The following is a 23,384-nucleotide window of genomic DNA, read 5'->3' as shown; positions in this document are numbered from 1 at the left end:
TTCTAAGTTGTCTTTTGTTTACGTCTTGATAATTCCCCCAGTAAGTCCCTTAAAATTGGAAAGAACCATGTCTTTCTCATGTCAGTTTAGTTCGTTCGGCTAAATTAATTGATGCTAATATGGCTTTTAAACCAAGCTATACTGAACTTTTTAATATAGTGGAAGGAGTAGTGACATCATTAGCATGTTTTATACTTTAACGTACTGTGGTTTTGTTCTTTTTTATTAGTTATTGATCGTTACAGTTAATGAAAATATACACATGAATACGTAATTTCTTGAATAAATATAAAAAAAATTTCTTAGGTTCGACGAGTTTTTGGCAACATTTCTACATAGCACGCGAACTTTCAATAAATTAAATCGGCGAGTTTGTCTTTACGTAAAATGTGGCATGAGCAAGTTGGTCGTTCGGCGCTCACACGGCTAATTAGGCGTTGGGTCCCTTTACATAGACCCGATCGGTTTTGCAATTAGTTTTTCTATCTATTCTCCAAGCACTCTCTCCGCTATTTTTTCCCCACATGATTATTTGTCTTTTATTTGTCTGACTCACACCGGAACAAGTTGTGATTTGACAGTTTTTAACTATCCAATAAAATTAAAATATAACGGTTTTTCTCGAATTAATTCGTTTCTTGTGTCATGGGGGCCAGAGTGGAGATCAGTGCATTCAGGGCCGTAGAGAGCGATCCAGGACCCTGGGGTAAGAAACACCCGGGCCTCTCCTTGTTCTTGTTTAAGCAAAATTTTTATTTTATAAAATTAAAAAGCGTTGTTCGGCCCGGGCCCCGGGGATATATTTCCGTTGCCCCCCCCCCCCCTTTGTCGGCCCTGATATAGTGGATATTCATGTAAATATTGTGGTATAAAATCTTTCTTTAATCTGTTACAAGTTTGCCTATGTGGTAGCGCCGGCCCTGGACCTACTATGCGTGCATAAATGTCTCTAATGTGGCAAACGCTGTGGCATTTAATGTTGCTTTATTTCTCACGCGATTCATAGTGTAGTTTATATTGTCATTTATTGCATGAAACTTTTGACTCTCTCCTTTTGTCGGCTTTCCCAATAAAGTGTCCGTTGTTTGAGCTTTTATTTTTTAAATTGGTGCCTTCCTTACGCTCCAGCAATTGCCATTATCTTTTTATTACCAGTATGAACATGTTTTTAAGCCTTTATAACATGGGCCTCTACAAGCTTTCAATCCAGTAGCTATCTCTAGTCAGATCTGGAAAGTTATTCACGTATGTGGTTAGTAAATAAAAGAAAGTACCAGTGTTTACCTACCTATTGGTAATATTGACCATGACAAAGAAAAAAGTTACTCGTATTTGTTATTTTTCGACTCACTAGATGGCACAAACCTAGCTGGAAATAAAATACTATATTGTTTGATAGCCTTCAATGTGAACCCATTATTGAATCGAACTATTTAGCACTTTATAACTATAAACAATAGTTGTCCATAAATGTTTCTCAATATCTTTTAGAAATATTTACGTACAATGTTCAGTCTCGGGCTCGGCCAATGTGGATATGTGAGAAAGCTTGCCGGTAGCTTCTCGTGGGTCGGTGGTTCTTTCCGGGGTTTTCCCTGGTTCTTCCTCCACCATTAATACTGGCCGCCATGTATAGCCTATCTTGTGCTGAAAAATGGCGTTAAACCCTATAACAACAACAACAACAACAACAACAACAACATACAATGTTCTAAAAAAGCCTGACTGTGGTTTTGACATTGGCTAAACTAGGTTTCACACCATAAGCAGTCTTCATAATTTTTTGTCCACTCTAGTTTGCTGTCCTTACTTCGCTTATCGTCAGGTCCAATTATAAAACAACATAGACCTATATATGCCGTCACATCATGTGCTGGTAGATTATGGTCTATATCGCTAGTTGTACTGATTACTCCTCACAAACTGTATAGATCCGGATTTTCCAGCGCGTTATGCAACGGCAGATCTGGATCTGTGCAGTCGGACCATAATGATATCAGTATATTCAGTAAGTGTTCGTAGCTAATGATATGTAACGCTAACATTTATATTTATATTTTTCTCCTTGTATGTGTCTTATCAACGTTTGTTACCCGCATAACGACACTTCGCCCATTCAAATGAACAAAGCAAAGTCAATCAAACAATTTGTTAAACATTTTTTTTTATACAGATGTATTTAAAATAACGGTATCAGTTTATTCAGCTGAAATTGATTAAATTCCCAACCCCTTGCTTTGCAAAAGCAAATATAGCGATTATACAATATTATAGTTATTTGAAAACTTTTCTTTATTAAGGCAGACTTTATGGTGGTCGCACATGAACATTTTACATTTGGGACCTTTTAATTTTTAATTTTGTGACTTTTGCGCAAAATTATTATATTATGAATGCAAATAAAATGGCGAATAACAGTCCTTTCGAGTCCACTGGATCCAGCAGGGGATCGCGTGTATCAGGGATTGATTAAGATAAATGCAATAAACTGACAACGAACAGTGCAAAGCTAGTCTCTCACTAGCTCAGCGCTTTTGACTCAAACTGAGGCAAGTACAAAAATCTAGACAAACAAACAACAAACATAAAAAGCGTTGAAATTGCGACAGATTGCATAACTGTTTCTAATAGAATCAAAGCTTAAACATGTTTTATGGTTCGGTTTGTTGGCTTAAAGTTGACTGATGATGCTGGGTATCTATTTATATCGACCTACAAATGTATGAGCCGTGTCACCATCTGCTATTGTATGTAAACTGGAGTAACCGTAAATTATATCTCGGATATTTCGTTGTTTTAGTAGTGATTTTAGGCGGTGAGTAATGAGCAAAATGAAAAGAAATATTTAAATGTAAATGTGCTGGATGGAAAAAGATGATGATTTTATTTGTGCGTGGTTGTCTTTTTCTAATAATATATTCCTTCTAAATAGAAACAATATTCAACGCCATTAAAGCATAGAAAAATATAGGCGAATCTGTGACACTGGTTAAGAAACTGGCGATTTCTTTTGTATAAATAAAACAAAAATAAACAAACAAAATCAAATAAAGCAGGGCCGTGGACACGGTAGGACCACTAGAATACAATTCAGGGGGCTCACATCAGGTGGGGTGGGGGGTGGGGGCATCGCTGTCACAATTTGTATTTCATCGGGGCTCACTGGATAATTTTTCCTAGGACCTACCAATCCTCTCCGCAGCCCAGACCCGAAGTCTAGTGCGCGATAACGTTGTTTTTACAGTAAAAATTGTACATAGGTCTCTTCTTGCGCAGAAATGAAAAATATAATAGACTGGTTACCTTTTTTGACCCCTTGGTGAACCTTCTCTTGCACGCTGTGGTATTAGGGTTTCATACGTAATTAATGAAACGTGTAGTTTTCGACAAGACAATTCAAAGACAATTGTTGGTAAAGCACGACTTTTATGTTGTTATCCACTTGATCGTGTCAAAAGCCGTTCATTACAAAATGGCCAACAGTCAATATTTGTGGTTTCAAGATATCTGCTAAGAGCGCTTCACAGTTTCTACGACAATTCTGCAATGACGTCATTGATTTGATAGTTGCATTATAAAAAGGGTTTTCTTGAAATTATTCTGGAATCCCATAATCTGTCCTTTTTGGAAAGCATAACCAACATTCATTGATAATTGACAAAACTGTAGCACTACTTTTATTTTGGCATGGTGGTCTGTAATGTGATCCTTTAGAATCAAAAGGGTTAAGAACGCCCGGCAGCATATGAAATAAAGACATTAGCCATCGATAATGGTGTAAACGTGAAAGAAAGGCGGTTCTAAACAAATTTCCATCGATTAGAAAATAAACACTTTTGAAGAGGACTTGATCTTAAGGAATATGCTAGTGTACTAAGTCGAGTATAGCGACATTTTTCGCCAGTGTACAACGTCAATAGCTGTAGCAAGATGTCTGCGAGGGTAAGCGACTGGTTGTAATTTTATATTTTGTTTTAACTTATTGCTATTTAGCCGTATGCTTTAATTTGCACAAAAATTAGAGAGGAATTAGAGAGGAATTATACGAATCAGTTTCATGCAAGTTGAATCAATCAGGCGTAAATAATATACTGTCGTATGAATTGCTTAGTGAATGAATGCTTTCTCACTGTAGAATGGAGCTTTGAATTTATTATGCTGAATATTTGTTAATATGGGACAGACCATTTAGTGTGTGTGTGTGTGTGTGTGTGTGTGTGGCTTCAATCCAGGATATATATATATATATATATATATATATATATATATATATATATATATATATATATATATATATATTTTTTTTTTTTTTCTTTCAGCTCAAGATAATTTTTTTTCCCAAGTAATATAATGGATATGAAATGTTTTCATTTTCCTATGAATCGGGTCTTGCTAATTGAGAGCTTAGAATGTGTTTTTCAAAAGATCCCAGCCCCCACCCCCTTTCCTGTTTCCTGCAATTTCTATGTCAAATATTTAATGCTCACATACTTGCATCTCACTAGGATGTACACTGTCATATACTTAATATCTTAGAAAAATATGGGGTCTTTTTGACAGAAAACTGTCTTATGGGTATATGGCGTCATATATAGGCTGTTGTGTATTATTTGTGAATTGGTTCAAGTGGTGTAGGTGGAACAAAAGAAACGCCTTTACAAAATGTTAGAATTTAAGAATTTATTTACAAACGAGCCACTCTAATGCTTTTCGACTGTCACCGCCTCCAATCTAACCAATGTTGTTGCCATGTTCATGCAATAATCACACAACATATTGACTATTTTGTGGAAGGCAAATTTGACAACTGATCGAATGAATACATTAATGCCTTCTAAATTCAAGGGAATACGCATCTGACCTGCCCAACTACAAAGAAACGAGAGCGGGGTGGGGGTGGGAGAGCACAGATTTAAAGTTTAAATGTTTCCATTAACATTCAAGATAATTACCACAACATCTACTCAGGATTTTGTAAAGTGAATCAAAGCTTCACAGAGTGTTTGTCTATGCCAACCGATGCATAATTGAAACAGAGTGCATCTTCATCGTAGTTCATTTCTTGTGACATCAGCTTCTACAATGGTGTCTTTGTTATTAGCATTCCCAATGTCTCAACATATCCTTCTTAATGCGACATGTCGTGAGTCGACCAGTAACGTGTAGACAACGACCAAGATATGTGAATATCACCGACTATATGCGTCATTAGATGTTGTTATTTGATATACGGAGGGACGCAGGAACAGGGAGGCTGAAAGATAAACGTATAATGAGAATTTGATATAGTCCCCAGTGTTTAAGGCCACTTTTACATATTCCTATGACCTGGATTCGAATCCAAAACGTATAGATTTAGAAGCGGACACTCGTAAGGTACGGGTGTTGAATTACACTTTTTAAAATGCGGATTGTTGGCATCGTTAGAAAGGTAATTAATCATCAAATATTGACCAAGTTTAATGATCAGTTACAAAAAGAAATCAGTACCTGGTTTTCAATAGATCTATTGCAAAGAGTTTGCAAGTATTTATGGCGGAGCAAATGAAGTTCTGCACATACATCTGGAGTTTAGTTTTCTTTTTTATTAATCTTTGAAGCACAAACAAAAACATACGTTTTGCTACACAGAAAAGGTTTATGGAGTGCCTGTGGTGACAAATTGAAAACTACATGTTTTTGTCGAGACACAATTTTGAATTACCCATGATAAAAATTCATTTTAAATATCTGAATTACTTATCAATTCACTCATTTATGCACGTTCACCCGATTGTCGTTATCTATCGATCATTCCAACCCATGATAGTTTATATAATTGATCTCAAAGTTATATATTCACCCTAGATGTGCCAGGACGCAGTAGCGTTAAAGTCCTTGTCTTTTTTAGGACAGCTTTAACTAGTGCACTAGATTCATCAACCTGCATTACAAAGTATTAATAGTGACTTTTACTGGCAAAACTTTACATCCGTGTGTACACGCAAAGTAAACAAACAGTAACTCATTTTTTTTAGATTATTGCCAATGTTTGAAAAATAATTCTATGAACTTGATGGCCAAGTAAACAACACATGTTTATCTTGATAAATATAGTGGAAACTTACGAATTATCAAGATATCCATTGCTACTTCTCTTCTCGAGACGGTCACCATTCTTAACTTACACTTAGTGATCTGGGGTAATTATCACTAATCATCTCAGGATTTTTTCTCCCCAAAATGTAGAATTTTGAATATTTTTCCTTTTGCTTAGTTAGTTGCAATTTTTTTCTCCACAAAACATTCAGTATGCGCCAGGTGTTGCAATGCACTAATTGAATCTTTGATGTTTCTTAAAGCAGTCTTGTTTATCGCTGAGAAAATTATCGAGAATTTCCTCAAGATTGAGGATTTCCTAAAAGACATTTTTGAAAGATTTAAAGGTCATGTTTTATTTTTAAACTGAAGTACGATTTTGTGTCCTTTCCATTAAATCTATCTCAGACAGAAATATGGGTATTGTCTGATGTATCATACGCAAGACGATGTAAAGTCTTCATTTGAAGACAAGATTTTGAGATTTTTATGAAACCCGGGCTTGAGTCCTAAGTCATTTCAAATTGGTCCAAATGGCAAATTTAGCGAATTGATGGTTTATTCTCTTGTATAACAGACCAGTTACAAATTGGTACTATAAGGGTTGAAATATGAAGCTCTTATCAAAAACATGTCACAATGGAAAAGGTCCCTTTCAGATTCATCATATTTATTGTAACTGTCCGATCTATTAACGTACATCTATTATGTTTACCTGATTCTCGTAATAGACTCGAATTGAGTCATCTTGAAGTAAATCAGGTTAATCTGTAGTCTGTCAGCTTGTATGAAATAAAGACTTGGCACAGTGATCGTTCGTATATAATACTCGCCTCGAAATGTAGATACAAATGGAATATATGCCATTGAAAAGTATGCTAGGATGGCGGTAAGTCTGTTATATTTTAGGTTTCAACATTCTTTTCATGTTGATTGTCTCATCTTCAGTGAACATGACGTGTTTATGTCAAAGAAGATCTGTATTTGTCTCTCAGGCTGGACTATGCTTGTGTTCGACTATTCGACGCAGTGTCAGAATCCTGGTTCTAGCTGGTCGAGGAAGAAATCAAAGAAACTCGAAGTGCACGTCGAGATTCTTGACGTATCCATAAATCATCTTAATCATTCTTGATTCAGATTCAACTCAGTATCGTGGTTGCAATTTAGATTGACATTAACCATAACAAGAAAATAAATATGATTGACCTGCATGTACTGTTAATATTAGAGTGATGAAAGTCATGGAGACGGAAATGACAAATCGGTTTCGTCGGGTGGGGTGGGAGGGGAGTATCTATCAAATGCTGCATTCAACTTCTATATCCTTGTGTTTTCCATAATGTTGCCACTTTCCAAATGCGAGCATATTTGTGGTTCAATTCCAAAAGGCATTGCACTAACATGCTTCTTGACCCTAAACTCCCTAATTGCCACTGCTGAATCATGTTAAAGTAATTTCTTTTTGGGGCATGCATTCTTATCAAAGTGTTAGTCATACTCCGTCATCTTCTACGTGTGGGTATTAAACATTTGCTTATTTCCACCAACGAGTGTTCTACCGTTCTGTCTTAGTACTGTAAGAGTTTGAATACATTTATCGGAAATGTATAGATTATTTAAAATGGAAGCCAAAACGTTTTCCTTTCTATGGACGTCCCTACTTTCTAAAAATGAAATTAATTTCATCCATTTTTTTAAATCAACCATCTAGGTGGACAAATTCTACCCTGAGGTAAGAAAATGGTCTTTATTACATAGGTTTCATATATATATATATATATATATATATATATATATATATATATATATATATATATATATATATATATATATATATATATATATATATATATATATCTGTGTGTATGTGTGTGTTTCCATTTTCATTGTTGTGCGTTATCTAGGGGTGGTAGGAAACTTTCTTCTGCTGTCAGATCTTCTTCAGTAGTCATGGTTTCTATGAAGCTAAACACCTGCAGACGAACCCTTGGCATACAGGGAGGAAATATCCGTGCGTACCGTCAAGTCAGCTAAGGTGGTTTTACTTCGACCAATCAGATTTTTTGTTATATCCACTTTGAAAGTGTCAGCTGTTTTCACCGTGGTTTTTAAATGACATAATACGGCAAGCTATCGAGCAAAATGGTAATTTCACAAAATGTGTCCAAGATCTGTATCTATCAAACGACGTTATTGGTTGTAATTTACGGAACTCCCTCATAAATAATGTAGCTGCAAAATTATGTGACAACACTTCAGATCAGGAAATTATTCTGTGTGTCCAAGGGATTTCTGCGCAGGTGATGAGCTCCATTTAACTGTGTGATTGAGATGTTGTCGGTATAACGGATTTAGATGAATCTATCCTAATCACATTTCCGACGTTTTCTTTTACTTTTCTTCTGTGTCTCAGCATCTCGGTATTTTGCTTTTAGTCAAAGTGTTTGGATTAGGTGTCACTCTTGGTAATGGTAGATTTTGTTCTTCATTGAAATGAAAATAGGGGTTGCAAATCCCGTGTTCCTTCCCAATGCAATGTTAGACGAGCACATATTCTTGCTTGCTATGTTAATTACTACATCTGGTTTGTATCATATTATACAGTTATTTTACATTAAACAATACAGTATGGATGTATGTTATATAAAGTCGATGTTGATTGGAAAACCTGCATTGGACTAGATGCCATCGACGTCGACAAGTACACTAGAACCCATATTTTACTATTCAATGTAAAACTACCTTTTTATTATACATCTTACACTCTCTTTTTTGGTTGAAAATATGTAAATGTGGCTTAAGCATATCAGTACACTGTAACTTCTGGAAAAGCAAAACAAAAAAGAAAAGGGAAAGTTTGGGAAAAAGCTAAACGCGGCTGATCCATTCTTAGTGAAATATAAGTGGTAGTGAATATAAGTCTTTTTCTTTGCAGTGCTTATGTCCATACTATATGTTATTTATGTGCATCAGAAACACCCTGTCAATACCTGGTTTGATACGGCAGCCCCTTGTACGGTGTGTTATCGACAAAGCTCTTTGTCCATCTGTATGCTTATCGTATTTTGGAGGGAAAAGATAATTATTAGATAATGCAGGGGAGGTAATTGTCATCGTCAGGTAACAAAACTTCAAGTGTATTAAAATGACATTTATTGTTAATTTGTAAACTGAGTATTTTTTATATTATTTATTTTAGCCTATTGATAAAATCTTAACGAATCAATAAGGGACAAACCATTTATTAATTAATATTCGGGGGGGGGGGGGAGGGGCGGGGCGGACAGAAATAGCTTGATAAACATTCGTGCTCATATTTATAAAAAAAATAAGATCCTGGTATATTCGTTTTATTAGCTGAAAAAAAATTATCTTGCGGTAAACAACAAAAAATAATGCATAACGGCTCCAAATGAAAACCTAGGCCCCACCCCATAAAATCAATGACTAGTCCCTAGATAAATATAAAGGTACATTATTTTATCATGCTTTGACATATTGTTCCCAAATAAATTTGTTTGTTTTATTTTTGAAAGAGAAATTACAAGCATGACCTGTCTGAATAATTTTCATTTAAAATCATTAATTATGCGCACATATTTGGTCGATATCTTGAATGTGCTCGAGTCCAATGCATGTTTTAATATCAGTTAGGATTTTTGTTTTTGTTTTTGGGTTTTTTTTTTCTTCTCAGTCAGATAAATGCAATCTGCCAAAGATAGATTTCTCTTGAAGACTCTTGGGTGTCAATCTGAGAACTTGATTTATGTTAAAATTTGAGATGCATAATAAATATATTGTAGTTTTCTTTTTTACGACGTTTACTTTCTTAACTTGTTTATGCTCTCTTAAGGTGAAGGCGGCGGGTCTATTTAATGGATTTTTCTTTTTATATACTGTATTGCAAAGAGGAAATTACAGTGCCGTCTGTATGCATATTTCTTTATGCAATGATCTAATGCCCGCACCAAAGATCTATTTCGTTTACCTAAACCCACCCCACCCCATAATTCTATCTTGCTGATAGGATTTTGCCTTTTTTTATCACTGCAACATGCATCAAAGAACTCGTTTTTAAATGTTACAATGGCACCGCGAATGTGTTCTTCAGTCACCCGTACATACCTAATTTAGCTGGGTTTTTTTTTTCTCAAGGCTAAGCCACGTATGCAGACGACAATCAAGTAAATGATACTTATTGGATCCCACGTAGTCATTTCTATACAGACGAAACTTTATCTCATTGGACAAAAAATATAATAGCTTCTTTTTTAAATAGCAGATAAACAGCTGTTAGAATCACGATGGGAGTATTATCCTAATTCAAAACATTTTCATCGAATGATAGAATTTGGAATCAAAATGTTAGAATAAAGAAGGGAGTTTAACTGTTGAATTCATGGCTAGAGTTTAATAGAATTTTGCATTTTGTTAAAGAGCTGGTTAAATATACATGTACATGTAAATAGATCCAGTCTTAATAATGCGATATATTATTAGCTTCAGTGCAGGCTTCGTTTCAAATGTGGTTCAACACTGTTCCTATTTAGGAAAACGTATGGAGGATGAAATGTCTCAGATGTTGTTCTTCGTATATGACGATATACCTTCTTATTTTTTTAATTGTTTTATCACTTGTATATTTTCTATTGGTACATGCAGCAAAACTTAGCTGTTGGTAGGTCTCGGGAGTAATAAGCATTTCCGTAACCATGCATTGTTAAAAGCCACGAGTGACAATCTGCTGAGCTCCTTTATGTGATTAAAGAGCGTAGCGGATTGTCGCACGTGGCGTGGACGATGATAACCATGCGGTTTATATTTTCTTTAAAAAGAAGATTTTATATAATGTATAGAAAATTGCAGAACCTGAAGGGATGGGTGAGCAAGTTAAAAGAAACAAGGCAATTAAAATAAAAAGTAAAGAGAAAGAAAAAAAATTACGAAACGGGCTACAGACTCCTTCATACTGCCCTACTCCTTTTAAAGCTGTCATATAAGAAGAATCTTTGATTTTCTGACTATGATCTGGGCTTCAGAAATGTCTGGTTTGAAAATTGTTTTTTTAATATAAAGTGTGATATGGTAATTTTGTGGCTTGTCTAATTTGAAGCTGGTTTCGCACCATATGATCTCATCTTGAAAATCTTTTTATGGCTACTCCTTCTGAACTGATTGTCATACCAGTATGGGGTTTTCACTAAACGACTTCTTGTGGTGTCTAGTTTGATGCTCAAAAATATGCTGTCAGTCTGACGTCCAATATGGATGTCATCTTAAGAATCTTGTTATCATGACTGCTTGAACAGAAAGTCATATTGACGTGGGGATTTCACTAGGAGAATTTTTATGATGTCCAGTTGGTCTTGAATGAATCTAGTGCGCATCAGACGTCTAGTATAACCGCCACAGCCGCCATCTTGAAACTTGTTATTGAAACTTATGAATAGAAACTCATTTCTCGAAAATATCGTTATCTGTAGTCCTCTCCAAATGGATGGCTACATCAACATGGGGTTTTAGGCAAGACACTTATTATGTTACCTAGTTGGTTCTAAATGAAAATAGTGCCAGTCGTAATCCAATATGGCTGCCACGACGACTGTCTTAACATTATTGTTGTCACTGTTTCTCCTGAAGTGATAATCAATATGACGTGGGGTTTTCACCGTAGGACTTCTAATTATGTCTACTTTATTCCAAACGAAAATCGTACCGAGCTAACAGCCATTATGTATAGCAGGCTAGCTGTGCGAATTTATTTTCTCTGGGAATACAATAAATTTCGTAGTTTTATTAGTGAATCAAATTGTTTTCACAGCACAAAATGCAATGTTTTCGAAGCTCCTTTACGAATTAGAATTGAAAATTAGTTCTGTCGCAAATGAAGTTAATAAGATGAGATATTATTGTGTCATTTATGAACCCCGGTGTGAAGGCGATTACATTCATTTCATTACCCATAATCCTCCTAGTAATACAATCTTGATTGTGTTGCATGGTCAAGATGAGCATACTCATTGTTGACCCATTTTTTGTGGAAAACAAGATAAATTAAATTAGGCTTTACAGCTTGTCCCTCCTCCCATGCTTCTATTCTTCCGGCCCTCCGGCCGTGTCACATTTACTTTCGCACAGTAACACAACTCTCCTAATAAATACTGTATTTTAACCCAATATTTTGGTACGTGATACTGATAGGTACATGATAAGTATGTGATACTGATAGCTATATGACAGGTACATGATGCTGAAAGGTACACGATAGGTACGTGATGCCGATAGGAACATGATGGGTACGTGATACTGATAGGTACATGATAGGTATGTGATACCGATAGGCACATGTTAGGTATCTGGTACTGATAGGGCTTCGATTGAATTTATTTGTCAGTTTTCCATCATTAATTTGTGGAGCTGTAGACCAATTTTTCGGTCCTATCGACTTACATTTCCGCACATTCTTTATTTATAATTGGATTTCAGCCCAATTAGATAAACTGTTTGATATCGATAAAGCAGTGTCTGAGATTGATTATAGTCAGGTAAGATTTTCGCTCACCAATACAACTCACCTTATTGTCTGGATACCTGTGCTAATGCACCACTCAGAAGCCTCTAAAGGTTTACTATATAATCTACAAGTAATATTAATTTCTTTTTAATAAATGAACTAAAATAAACATCATTATAACAGCTTTTGTACTACATTGACTGTTCCTTTTATTTTACATTCTCATCAGCGATGTCTTCCCGTCCTCAACTTGTACAAACAACACTACCACCACTCTACTTCTGTGTAAAACAGACGGCATTAATTCATGGAATTTCTTGTTGGTAATAAACCAGAAGAATTTTACAACATACTTTATTTACTATTTTCCTACATAAAAGACCGATCCTGAATTAACTCCAGTTGTTTTAGATAATAATAACCCTCGAACACGTGAACTGGAAACTGTAAGAGAGGCCTTCGTTGTAATGGTACTTTTTCATGAGTATATAGTTTGTGTATTACAGGCATCACGGCCCAAAACAGGTGAATCCGGAGGCAAAGGAGGGGGTGGAAGTGGTGCCCCTCCAATTTACAATAGAAACCAGATTCCTCCTCCTGCTCCACCAAAATTCCTGAAGAGAGACATATTTGCAGAGGAAGACTTCCAGGACGTTGAGGATTACATTGCAAAGGTGAGTAATTGTATGTATGTATGTATGTATGTATGTATGTATGTATGTATGTATGTATGTATGTACGTACGTACGTACGTACGTACGTACGTATGTATGTATGTATGTATGTATGTATGTATGTATGTATGTATGTATGTATGTATGTATGTATTCATGTCTTGAACATTATGTATTCTTTTTTGAATGTCGAAAATTGTCTTGTTCCAACAAAACAGCTAGGGACTTAAACGGTTGTTTTGACACGAAACTCTTGGATTATATTTCAAACTCTTCCCCACCCCCTCTCTCTACATAAAAAGGCGATGCCATGGTTGATGTTAATGAAATGTGTTTATGATATATCTTCCGGATGAATTGTTACCGCAGTGGTAATCTCGACTCTTAACCCGATGGTCTGTGTTAAAGTTGGGACCAGTGGCATCGCCAACTGGCAACTGTTGCTACATCCATAAATGTATTAATGAAAATGGCTTCACTAACGGACGAAGAGAATTCCTTGTATATGGGCCTCAGTAATTTTGTACCATTTTTCTCCCCATTAATGCTGACAGTATACATCGTTCTCATCCTCAAAGGGCTAAAGTGCTCGTCTTGTTATAACGACCGCCATGTTGTCAAATGGTGTTTCGTTGCAAGGGTGCCTGGTTCCAGTCTCCAAAGCTGATTCCCAAATTCCAGTTGGTACTTATATTATTATGAATGTTATATTTAGTTGATGAACCACTACGTTTTGTACATTTATGAACCATAACTAAAATGTGCTAAAATTGTGAAATCGGATGTCAGAACCAACGTATCTACTTTCGAGTTATATTTTTCATACTTAATGGACATACCTTGTTTCATATTTATTATGCTTATGTACATATGTTAGTTTTTTTCATTCAGCTTAATTTCATCACTGTGTTCATTATGGATGTATATACCTACAAGGCAATGTAGGTAATAGTTACCTCTCCCTTACATAATTGCACTTTTCTCTTTAACTCCTACTTCAATCGTTTTCTTCTTTATACTATGATTAAACATTCTTGTATGTACTAAAAGATAAGATGCTTCTGTCGTATACCAAACAGAGCCATCACTTCAAATACAAAATAATGCGTTAAAAAATCCCTTTAACAAACCATGTAACACAATATTCTATGCAACAAACTAATTCCTTTCTTGTCACACATTTAATGCCTGTTAGACACCATTACAACTTTATTACATGTCATTCTATCTTGGTACTTTCTAAAGCACCAATTTTATTATTGTATCTCTTTATCTTCCATTAATCCTTTCCACAAGAACTTGATGCTATCAGTCGAAAGGGGAACTGTTGATAACACCCTTCCCTACTCCCACTTAACCCAAGGTAACTAACTCTTGCAGTTTACATTCTGACCCATCGATGGCTCCGTTCTAACTTTTCCATACTATCTGCGCAGTAAGTGTCCCATAATTTACATTACTATAAAGAAGACATTTCACACCTATTCCCAATATAATATTTGAGTACCTTACTGATTTTGAACCAGTTTTACACAAAGTTTATCCGTTGCTTCGTGTCTTGTCTATTATGTTCATGCATTCTAGTACTACACCTGATAAATATAGGAGTTAAACTATTATTTTAAAGTTTGAATTGAGTTTCGGTTTCTGAAGGTTTTTAAAAGTGCAAAATTGAAATATGGGATCAAAATTTGTTTCATTATTCAAGTTGAGGGGTTTCGATTTCCTAAGGAAACAATGATGAAGCAGAAAAAGAAAAATTCAGGACTAAAACAATTGGTCTTGAGGGAATTCCTGTACACAGAGGTCACGGGTTTGAGGAGTTTCACTGTAGTATTAAAAATACTTATATTTGTCTATTGTTTTGGGTCACGTACATTTGATTTCCTTTTGCTGCGTTCAAGACGTCAGAGATAACATTATCATATTCATTCTTTTATATTAAACATCTAATTGCGAACATCGTCGACGCTGATATTCAGGCGCTTGGTACACTGGCTTTTAAAGCTAAACGTGGCGGAATATTGCGATTTCTACTGTTCGCAGTATGCTTTATATCACGAATAAACTCGGTAGTGTTATATCCCACCTTTAAGAGGAAAGTATTAAAACCAGGATTCGTTCAGTGGGTATACATAAAATATTTTCAATGAGATATCCAGTCTTTGACAAATATTTACTTTACAACCAATAGCTTTTGCGCACTTGTTGAAGATACCGCACTGCATCTGTCGACAAAGTGTCACCAGATAACTTGAGCCTTTTTTAAAATATTTTTTATTTTGCTTTGAAATTTGATATAAACTACGTCGTCGAAAACCGCTCAACCTAGCCTAGTGCCTAGTCGTGACAGCCAATTTTTACCAAACTTGTACTTTCACAAGCGTCATTTGTGCAGGACAGCATCGAAAGATTGGCCAGTGTATCTAAAAACTAATTTTCACCTGTATATTTATATTGATTATTGTTGGGGGCACAATTGGTTTTATTTATTATTATTATGTTTTATTTACCTGTTTCGAAAATATAAGACCTACACGTTTCAGCTTAACCTTCACGTATACGTGCGGACTTGCGACATGTAATTTCTCTGAATACCCAGTACAGTAAGAAACTTCACAGCATGAGTAACCGTTAGGATAGTTTGCAGGTGCCCGCGACGGTGATATAATTGTCATCCCTCTTTGGGAGACAAGTTTAGGGAATTAAATGAGGGGTACTGAAAAGCATAAGACGCGAGTAGTCTTTGTGTTACGTCGTCTATATCTAGTATAAGGTGTGACCGATAACGTATATATATCGTGGTTGTCATTTATACTTTCACCCTTGCTACATTTGGCAATATTTGTTCTTATATTGCCATTTTTCAGCACATGATAGGCTATGCAGCTAAGTAGTATATTTGGTTGAGGAAAAATCCAGAAAACCCCTCGGAAAGAACCATCGACTCACGGGAAGCTACTGGCAAGTCTTCTCACATACCCGAGACTTAAACCCACGCGGACAGAGATGAGATGTCAGTGAGCTATAAAAGCGATCGTCTTAGACAACTCGGCCAACAGCCCACCCCCCCACCCCACCCCGGTCCAAGTTAGTTGTATTATTAGGTGTGGTAAATTAATATACTGCATGTTGTCCAGAGAATCACAGTACTATCTCGACTGCCACATTATTATTATTATTTTTTTTTTTTTATTTTTTTTTTTAAAGAACTTTGATTAAAAATAATTCATAAATATTGCTAGATCAGTTGGTGGGTTAGACGGTTTTTAGGGGGTGGTATCTGACGGCACATCAACACGTTAAATGTTGCTTTCGGATATATTTAGCCGAGTAAAGAGCAAATGATCTGGGCAGGATTCTGGTCAGATATTGCTAGGTAATTTTCAGTTTGTCCTGAATTTTATCTCTTACCACAGGCTCCACCAAAACTTCTGGTCGGCAATTTCAAAGACCTGGTGAGCTACTTGACGAAGAACAAGAATCCTCAGGATGTCAGGAACAAGACCCCTGGTGACTGGGATGACCTGAAGATCGTGAGAGCCATTTTCCTGTGGATCACTTCCGTGGATGTATACAATCTGAAAGTGGACGGGGTGCCACCCAACCACTCCCCACTAGAATATTTTACCAAGATCCAAATGAACATGGGCAACCACGCACATCTTATTTCCGGCCTTTGTCAGTGAGGAATGCTTTATAATAACGTATTTTACTTTTGAAAAGATAAGCTGAACATCTCAGAGTCTTCCAAAACACATTTTTGATCAAATTTTGTTTTTCTTAATTATTATTTATATTTCTGCTTCTGACGGATCAAAACGAAGTTTGTCTTAGTTTCAATCGATAGGAAGTAAGTATTCCTTATTGAAATGTAGGTAAAGGAAAGTAAATGATAAAGATCTAGCATCGTAGGGTATAAACACGGGATATTAGATGTTAAACATTTTAATCATATATACATACGTACGAGCGTGCGTGCGTGCGGGCGTACGTACGAGCGTGCATGCATACATACATACATACATATTCAACACAGAAAAGGGATTATCGTAAAATTGTTTCCAAGAAGGGAAATATATAAGGATAACTGTCTTTATAATCAAGAATTTTACGACTATTTAAAAATGATGCACCTCCTAATTATCATGTAATTAATTGCCGAACGACGTTTGTATTACGTAATGTACAGTCGTGAAATTAAACGTACGTGCAGTCCGCTCCGGTAGCCTAAGTGGTTGGAGCGTCCGCTTCGGGTGCGGCAGGTTGTGAGTTCGAAGCCCGGCCGAGTCATACCAAAGACTTATAAAAAGAATACTAGCAGCTGCCTCGCCAGGCGCTCAGCATTAAGAGGTTAGTGTTAGGACTAGTCGGCCTGGTCTCAGGATACTATGACTGGGTGGGACATGATACTACATGTCTGCGGCATGATGCCCCAGTGCTAGACACAACTATAAACTGCAGCATTGCAGACATCGTAGCGATTTGACTCAAATTGTTAAAGCTATCTTAAAAATCCAAAAACATACATACACATAAACATACGTACACGTCATTTCTTAATATTCTTTACTTTCATTGGTGTGAATATTTACTTCTAGCTTAACGATATATATATATATATATATATATATATATATATATATATATATATATATATATATATATATATATATATATATATATATATATATATATATATATATATATATATATATATATATATATATATGTCCATAGCATATATGCAAGCAGTAAGGTTACTTTTACCTATTTTAGAATGGCAGGGATACCATGCGTGATAATCAGCGGAATGAACAAGAGCGCTGCCTATGACATCGGGACAAAATGCGATAGGAAGAGTATGGGTGCCCAGTGGAATGCTGTCTACGTCAGGGACGATTGGCGATTCCTGGATGCCTTTTGGGCATCTGCCTGCGTCGTTGGGAGAAAATCTGGAGAGTGGACATTGGTGGACTCGGACGGAAACATGACACAAGAAGAAGAAGGGACATCCGAGGGTACAACACAACACAGAATAAACGAATTTTACTTCTTCCCAGATCCAGACAAGCTTGTGTGGACCCATCTTCCCGATGAACCGCAGTGGCAGCTTTTGGAAACTCCAATTACACAGACACAGTATGAAGAGCATGTGTACATTCGCGAACGTTTTCACATTTTGAACATGAAATTCACTCCAAGCAGTCATGAAAAATGTTTGCTTGATGCGGCAGAAGGAGAGATACAAATAGAGTTCTCTCTGCCGATTAACAAGAGTGAGTTCTATAGATTCAAATACATGCTTTATCAGAGCAGGTCTGGTAAAGGTGATGATGTGAACCCAGAGGTATTTTTAGATAGATTTGTGTTGTTTGAGCATACAGCAAACCTTCTCCGTTTCGCACTAAGATTTCCAATTGCTGGAAAATTTAAAATGGACATATTTGGCATGGATCTGCGTGACTCAGAAATTTTTGATCTTGCATGTACTTATCTCATTACATGCCAGAACCCGTTGAAAAATTGCCTGCCTCTGCCAGATGTTCCACCGATTGGATGGGGTCCCGGAGCAAATGCCGCAGAAGCAGGACTGAAACCAAAGACACACGATGGTGCAATCATCGTGTCAAAGGATGGTAACGTGGAGATCCGACTTGCTGCAGAGAAGAATATTCAGCTGCATAACATGCTGAAGCACGCATTGATAGACGATGCTACACTCAGCAACTATGCCGTGACACGACTGGAAAATGGAGAAGCAATCGTGAACATTCGTTTGCCTCAAGGAGGTGAGTACGCGCTCAAATTGTACGCTGATGACATTGACAGTACTGGTGTGGCACCGAACGTCTTGAACTATCTAATCAGAACAGAAGGAAAAGACATTCACAATAATCCTTTCCCGAATCTCGCAATGGGTAACTTGGGAAAAAACCCAAATGCAGAGAAGCTTGGAATAAAAGCTTTGAGCCACAAAGGAAGCGAAATCACTGCTAAGAATGGAAAGGTTACCGTGGAGTTTCAAGCTGGCAAAGACGTTGAATTGGTCTGTGAGCTTCATAGTAGTGATCCGGAGGCGATGAAGAAAATGAATGTGAAAAAAACTGAAAAGAACGGTAAATGGATATTTGAACTCGATATGCCAGATGAAGGAGAATATTCTCTAAATGTTTTTGGAAATGACAAAGGAAACAGTGGACGTATGTACAATGTCCACACATATCTTGTCAAATCTGATGGTAGACCATTAACCGATGGAGAGACCTTTGATGAAAAAAATAACTACAATGCAAATGTTCCCATTGAGACAGTGCAGACCGCAGATCAGGAGGTCCTCATTCCAATTCCTCCTGGATTTAAAAATGTGGCAGTGGAACTTCACAGAAGAAACGCAAACGATCCTCCAGATCCTGACCAAGTGCAGATCGTTGAACAGGAGGGCATGAGATGCATCCTGGCTAAACTCCCAGAGTACGGAGAGTATATGATGAATCTTTATGACAGAGACGAAAATGGTCAGGTAAGAAACATAGCCAAGTACCAGATCAATCGCAAACCGTCGTCTGAACTATATGAGGATAATACCAAGATGCTGATGACAAATATTGGGGCAGAGACAATACATGAGGAGGAAGAGGAGGAACAGTTTACCCTTGAGCCTGACGAGAATGAATCGGAAGAAAGCAAAGCTCTGAGATTACAAGGTATGTTTATTGATAGATTCCAGTTTTTTTTAAAATCAAAACGGAATATTTCTTTTTTATGGGCACGTCTTATCTTTGAAATTGTGCAAATTTCACGGCTGAAATCATGATTTCTGATACATGTTTGAAATACATGTACTATAATTGTGCTATATCTAAATGATGCTTTGCCTTTACAATGACATTTATTGGATCAAGGCTCCTGATTGAGATACATGTATCGAGTTTGGTTTGATATTTATTGGTGATGATTAAATGGGTGGTCACTGGGGGCTCAAATTTCCAGTACCTACCGGTACTCTTTATTATTCAAGTATGGTTGGCAGTGTGATTCACAACATTTCATTGTACGAACGAGTGAATAAGGACGACGAAAGCATTTTGAGTACTAACATTTCTTCACTTCCAAAGACAGAATAAACTGGTTCGATGGAATATTTAAATAGTATGTGCAAGGATTAGTGAGCACACATGGGAAAATTAACCGAGTAGAAAACCCGGAAGATAGGACAAGCAAATGCTTAGACTGCTTTCTCTTAACAGGGGTGCAGCCCCTTTGAGTTGAAAAGATGAGTTTTAATGATGCTTGATGTAGTTTACACTAGATTTCAGACCATTGTGTTTTAGCTTTTAATCTATTTCCAGAGGAGCAGATGCGGGCGACTCGCAGGCAGATCCAGAAGGCAATCGAGATGAAGGATCCGGAAATGCTCCAAAGGTACATTGCTGCCTACGAGAAATTGAACCCAGATCCAGATGATGAACTTTTACAGAAAGCGAAAAACATGTTGGGTGTTTTAGAAGCTAAAGAAGGTAATTACTGTTTAGGTTTTGAATATATAGTGTAATACATATCTTTGACTGTCTGGCCAGATTGTTTGTCTTCCAAGATATGGTCGGTTTATGCAGTGTCTGATATTATGGAGTGATTGTTTTCTAGAGCAAATATAAAGTAGATTTATTTTCTACTAATTAATCATTGTATATGTGTCTTGATATAGGTTCAACAATAATCCATGATCTCCATTGTGGTTTGTTACGATTTGATCACATTTAAAGACACAGTCATTTAGGATAAGAGAATTGAGATAACATTTAAAGAAATTTGATTCCATCAAATTTTATGTCATTAGTGTTGAATAAATTGTAGAAAATCAGCAAATGACAATAGAAAAAAAATGGAAAGGGAGGATATCAAGACAGTTTTGTTCTAATTTCAAATTTTTTTCAAATGTTTCTTGCCCGAAGAATTTTCAGTAATATTAATGTTATGTTTCCTTTTGTATCTCTACAAAGACACGTTAACTACAATTGGGATTTTATGGTAAGACATTATTTCATCAAAAATGTAGAGATGAGACTTAAATGTATTATTTGTTCACTTAATTTCATTTGCACTAAACAAGTTTAACAGCGTGTCAGGAGTATGATTTTTTTCGACTGTTTTGTCACAAAGAAAATGAATTAGTTGAGTATGGGCATTTATGTATTGTGGCTTTTTCTATGTATTTCAATAGAATTGCAGTGCGTTAATGTTAGTTTTCTTTAGCCAGTCTACCAGGAACTTTGAAAATCACTAAACTTATGTGTGAAAAATACCCTTCCTACAGTCTTTTTTCTTTAATTTGCTGAATGGTGTCATATTTGTACCAATACTATTTTTAAGTTCAACCATTTTCAATAGAAAGATTACGCTGTCTTCTTTTATTAATGTGCATGGACGTACACGATTTGTTGTCCTTTTAAATCATAAATTAGAAAACTAAATATATGTAGATTCTTAACCAAACATGCCATCATGTAGCATAAAGAACCAACATAAAATCCTTGAAATTCAACAGGTATATGTGAGTTTAGCTAATACACACTTTGCAGTGCTTAATGGGGAATTCAACATGGGGGTTAATGCATTTGTCAAATTTGTATGAAAAATGATTTCAAGAGGTGTGTCTGTTTTCAGCTCTGACTGTTGCCTCAGGGAAGAGAGACTTGGACGAGCTGAAGAGAGCAATCGCCGCTGCAAAGGCTGTCAATCAAGACCATCAACTAGACCTACAGGTATGAAAGTCTCAAAAATTAATGACTGACTTTATAATTTATGATATAAATTGATTCATTGGCATGGGGATAAAAAGAACAGCATAAATCATGAAATAAGTGAAAAGAACAAATATTAACGCAAATAATGATAATGTCTTTATCTATAGTGCTGGAGTCTTGACTGGCCATCTTTTATATATACATATATATATATATATATATATATATATATATATATATATATATATATATATATATATATATATATATATATATATATCAGAAACATATTCGCTTGGTAATGATGAGGTGGGGCCTTTTTCTTATTATATTCGTTATTTTAGAATATTTATAATAAAAGCATAGTGTAAAGTATAACATCTGTCTCCAAAGGTGACCAAGTTTTTATTGTTATTTAATACATTTAACAGAGTCTGACCTTGTTTAAAGTATGCATTCTATTGGATAAATGTTTACGTTGTACCACTTATCTTCTTACTCGGAATTAATTGTATTTTTGTGTGTATTAATTTTCATGATGTTGCACAAATTATTTTCTTTTTTGTCTTGCTTAACTTAGTGGAGATAGAAAGAGGTCATTGTTGTAGTACAACACCAAAAACTCCATGAAAAGTGGTACCAAACAGTATTTGATTCACTGTGTAAAACTAATTTTTCGCTTTTGCAGATTGCACTAGCGCAACGTCTTAAGGAACAGCTGGAGAAGATCGAGAAACTTCGTCATGCTGTACTAAATCTTGACAGCAAGACCATTGCTGAACTGAAGACCTACCAGAATCCACCTGATGGCGTCCACCAGACAATGATGGCCACATTCATATTGCTAGGAAATTCATCTAAAGAGGTCAAGGTAGGAATAATATTGTTTTGAATTTCTCTGTACAGCGAAACTCATTCCATATCACATTTATTCTACAATAACAGTTAAATGTATATAAGGAATCCATTCATTTCTAATGTATTATTTCTCTTGATATAAATTACATTTAGCTAAAAGATATCAAAAGTAAACTCAGGTTGCAAAATAATATAATCAGCAGTTTCATTTCATTTCTGTTTTCAAGAATAGCTTGAAGAGATGTAGATTTATTTAACAACATAATTAACGTTGACTTGGATTTTCATGAGATATTTCTTATGTCTTTGCCTGATGAAACATTGTTTGCTTTATTCATCAAACAAACCATCGAAAGTATCCTCATCATAGTATATCTCCCTGGTGTTGTTATCAAAACATCTTAGGACAGTTTGTAAGAGTTAGTCTCCTTATTGTCGTCATCAAGACATCTAAGGACAATTTGTATGTCTCCCTACCATCATCATCAAGACATCTTAGGACAGTTTGTAAGA

At 35.9% G+C, this 23,384-nt stretch overlaps 1 protein-coding gene across 5 annotated transcripts in view; it reads left to right on the top strand.

Annotated features, from left to right (window-relative positions):
• LOC149808578 (uncharacterized) overlaps positions 1-23,384 on the top strand; it is a 69,192-nt gene that overhangs the window by 37,004 nt on the left and 8,804 nt on the right. For 4 of the 5 annotated variants that reach the window (XM_089979462.1, XM_089979471.1, XM_089979479.1 and 1 more), the window contains exons 3-9: positions 7,790-7,810; positions 13,099-13,266; positions 16,686-16,951; positions 18,046-19,973; positions 20,619-20,786; positions 21,934-22,031; positions 22,702-22,884. In XM_089979462.1, coding sequence (XP_089835588.1) covers positions 7,790-7,810; positions 13,099-13,266; positions 16,686-16,951; positions 18,046-19,973; positions 20,619-20,786; positions 21,934-22,031; positions 22,702-22,884 — 2,832 coding nt within the window. The remainder of the gene's footprint in view (positions 1-7,789; positions 7,811-13,098; positions 13,267-16,685; positions 16,952-18,045; positions 19,974-20,618; positions 20,787-21,933; positions 22,032-22,701; positions 22,885-23,384) is intronic. The other variant, XM_089979487.1, reaches the window with a different exon arrangement.

This window comes from Sinohyriopsis cumingii, chromosome 1 (genome assembly GCF_028554795.1).
Source record: "Sinohyriopsis cumingii isolate HCF-2022 chromosome 1, ASM2855479v2, whole genome shotgun sequence".
Classification (NCBI taxonomy): Eukaryota; Metazoa; Mollusca; class Bivalvia; order Unionida; family Unionidae; genus Sinohyriopsis; species Sinohyriopsis cumingii.
Note: the sequence above shows the minus strand (reverse complement) of the source record. Positions and strands in the feature narration are given on the sequence as shown.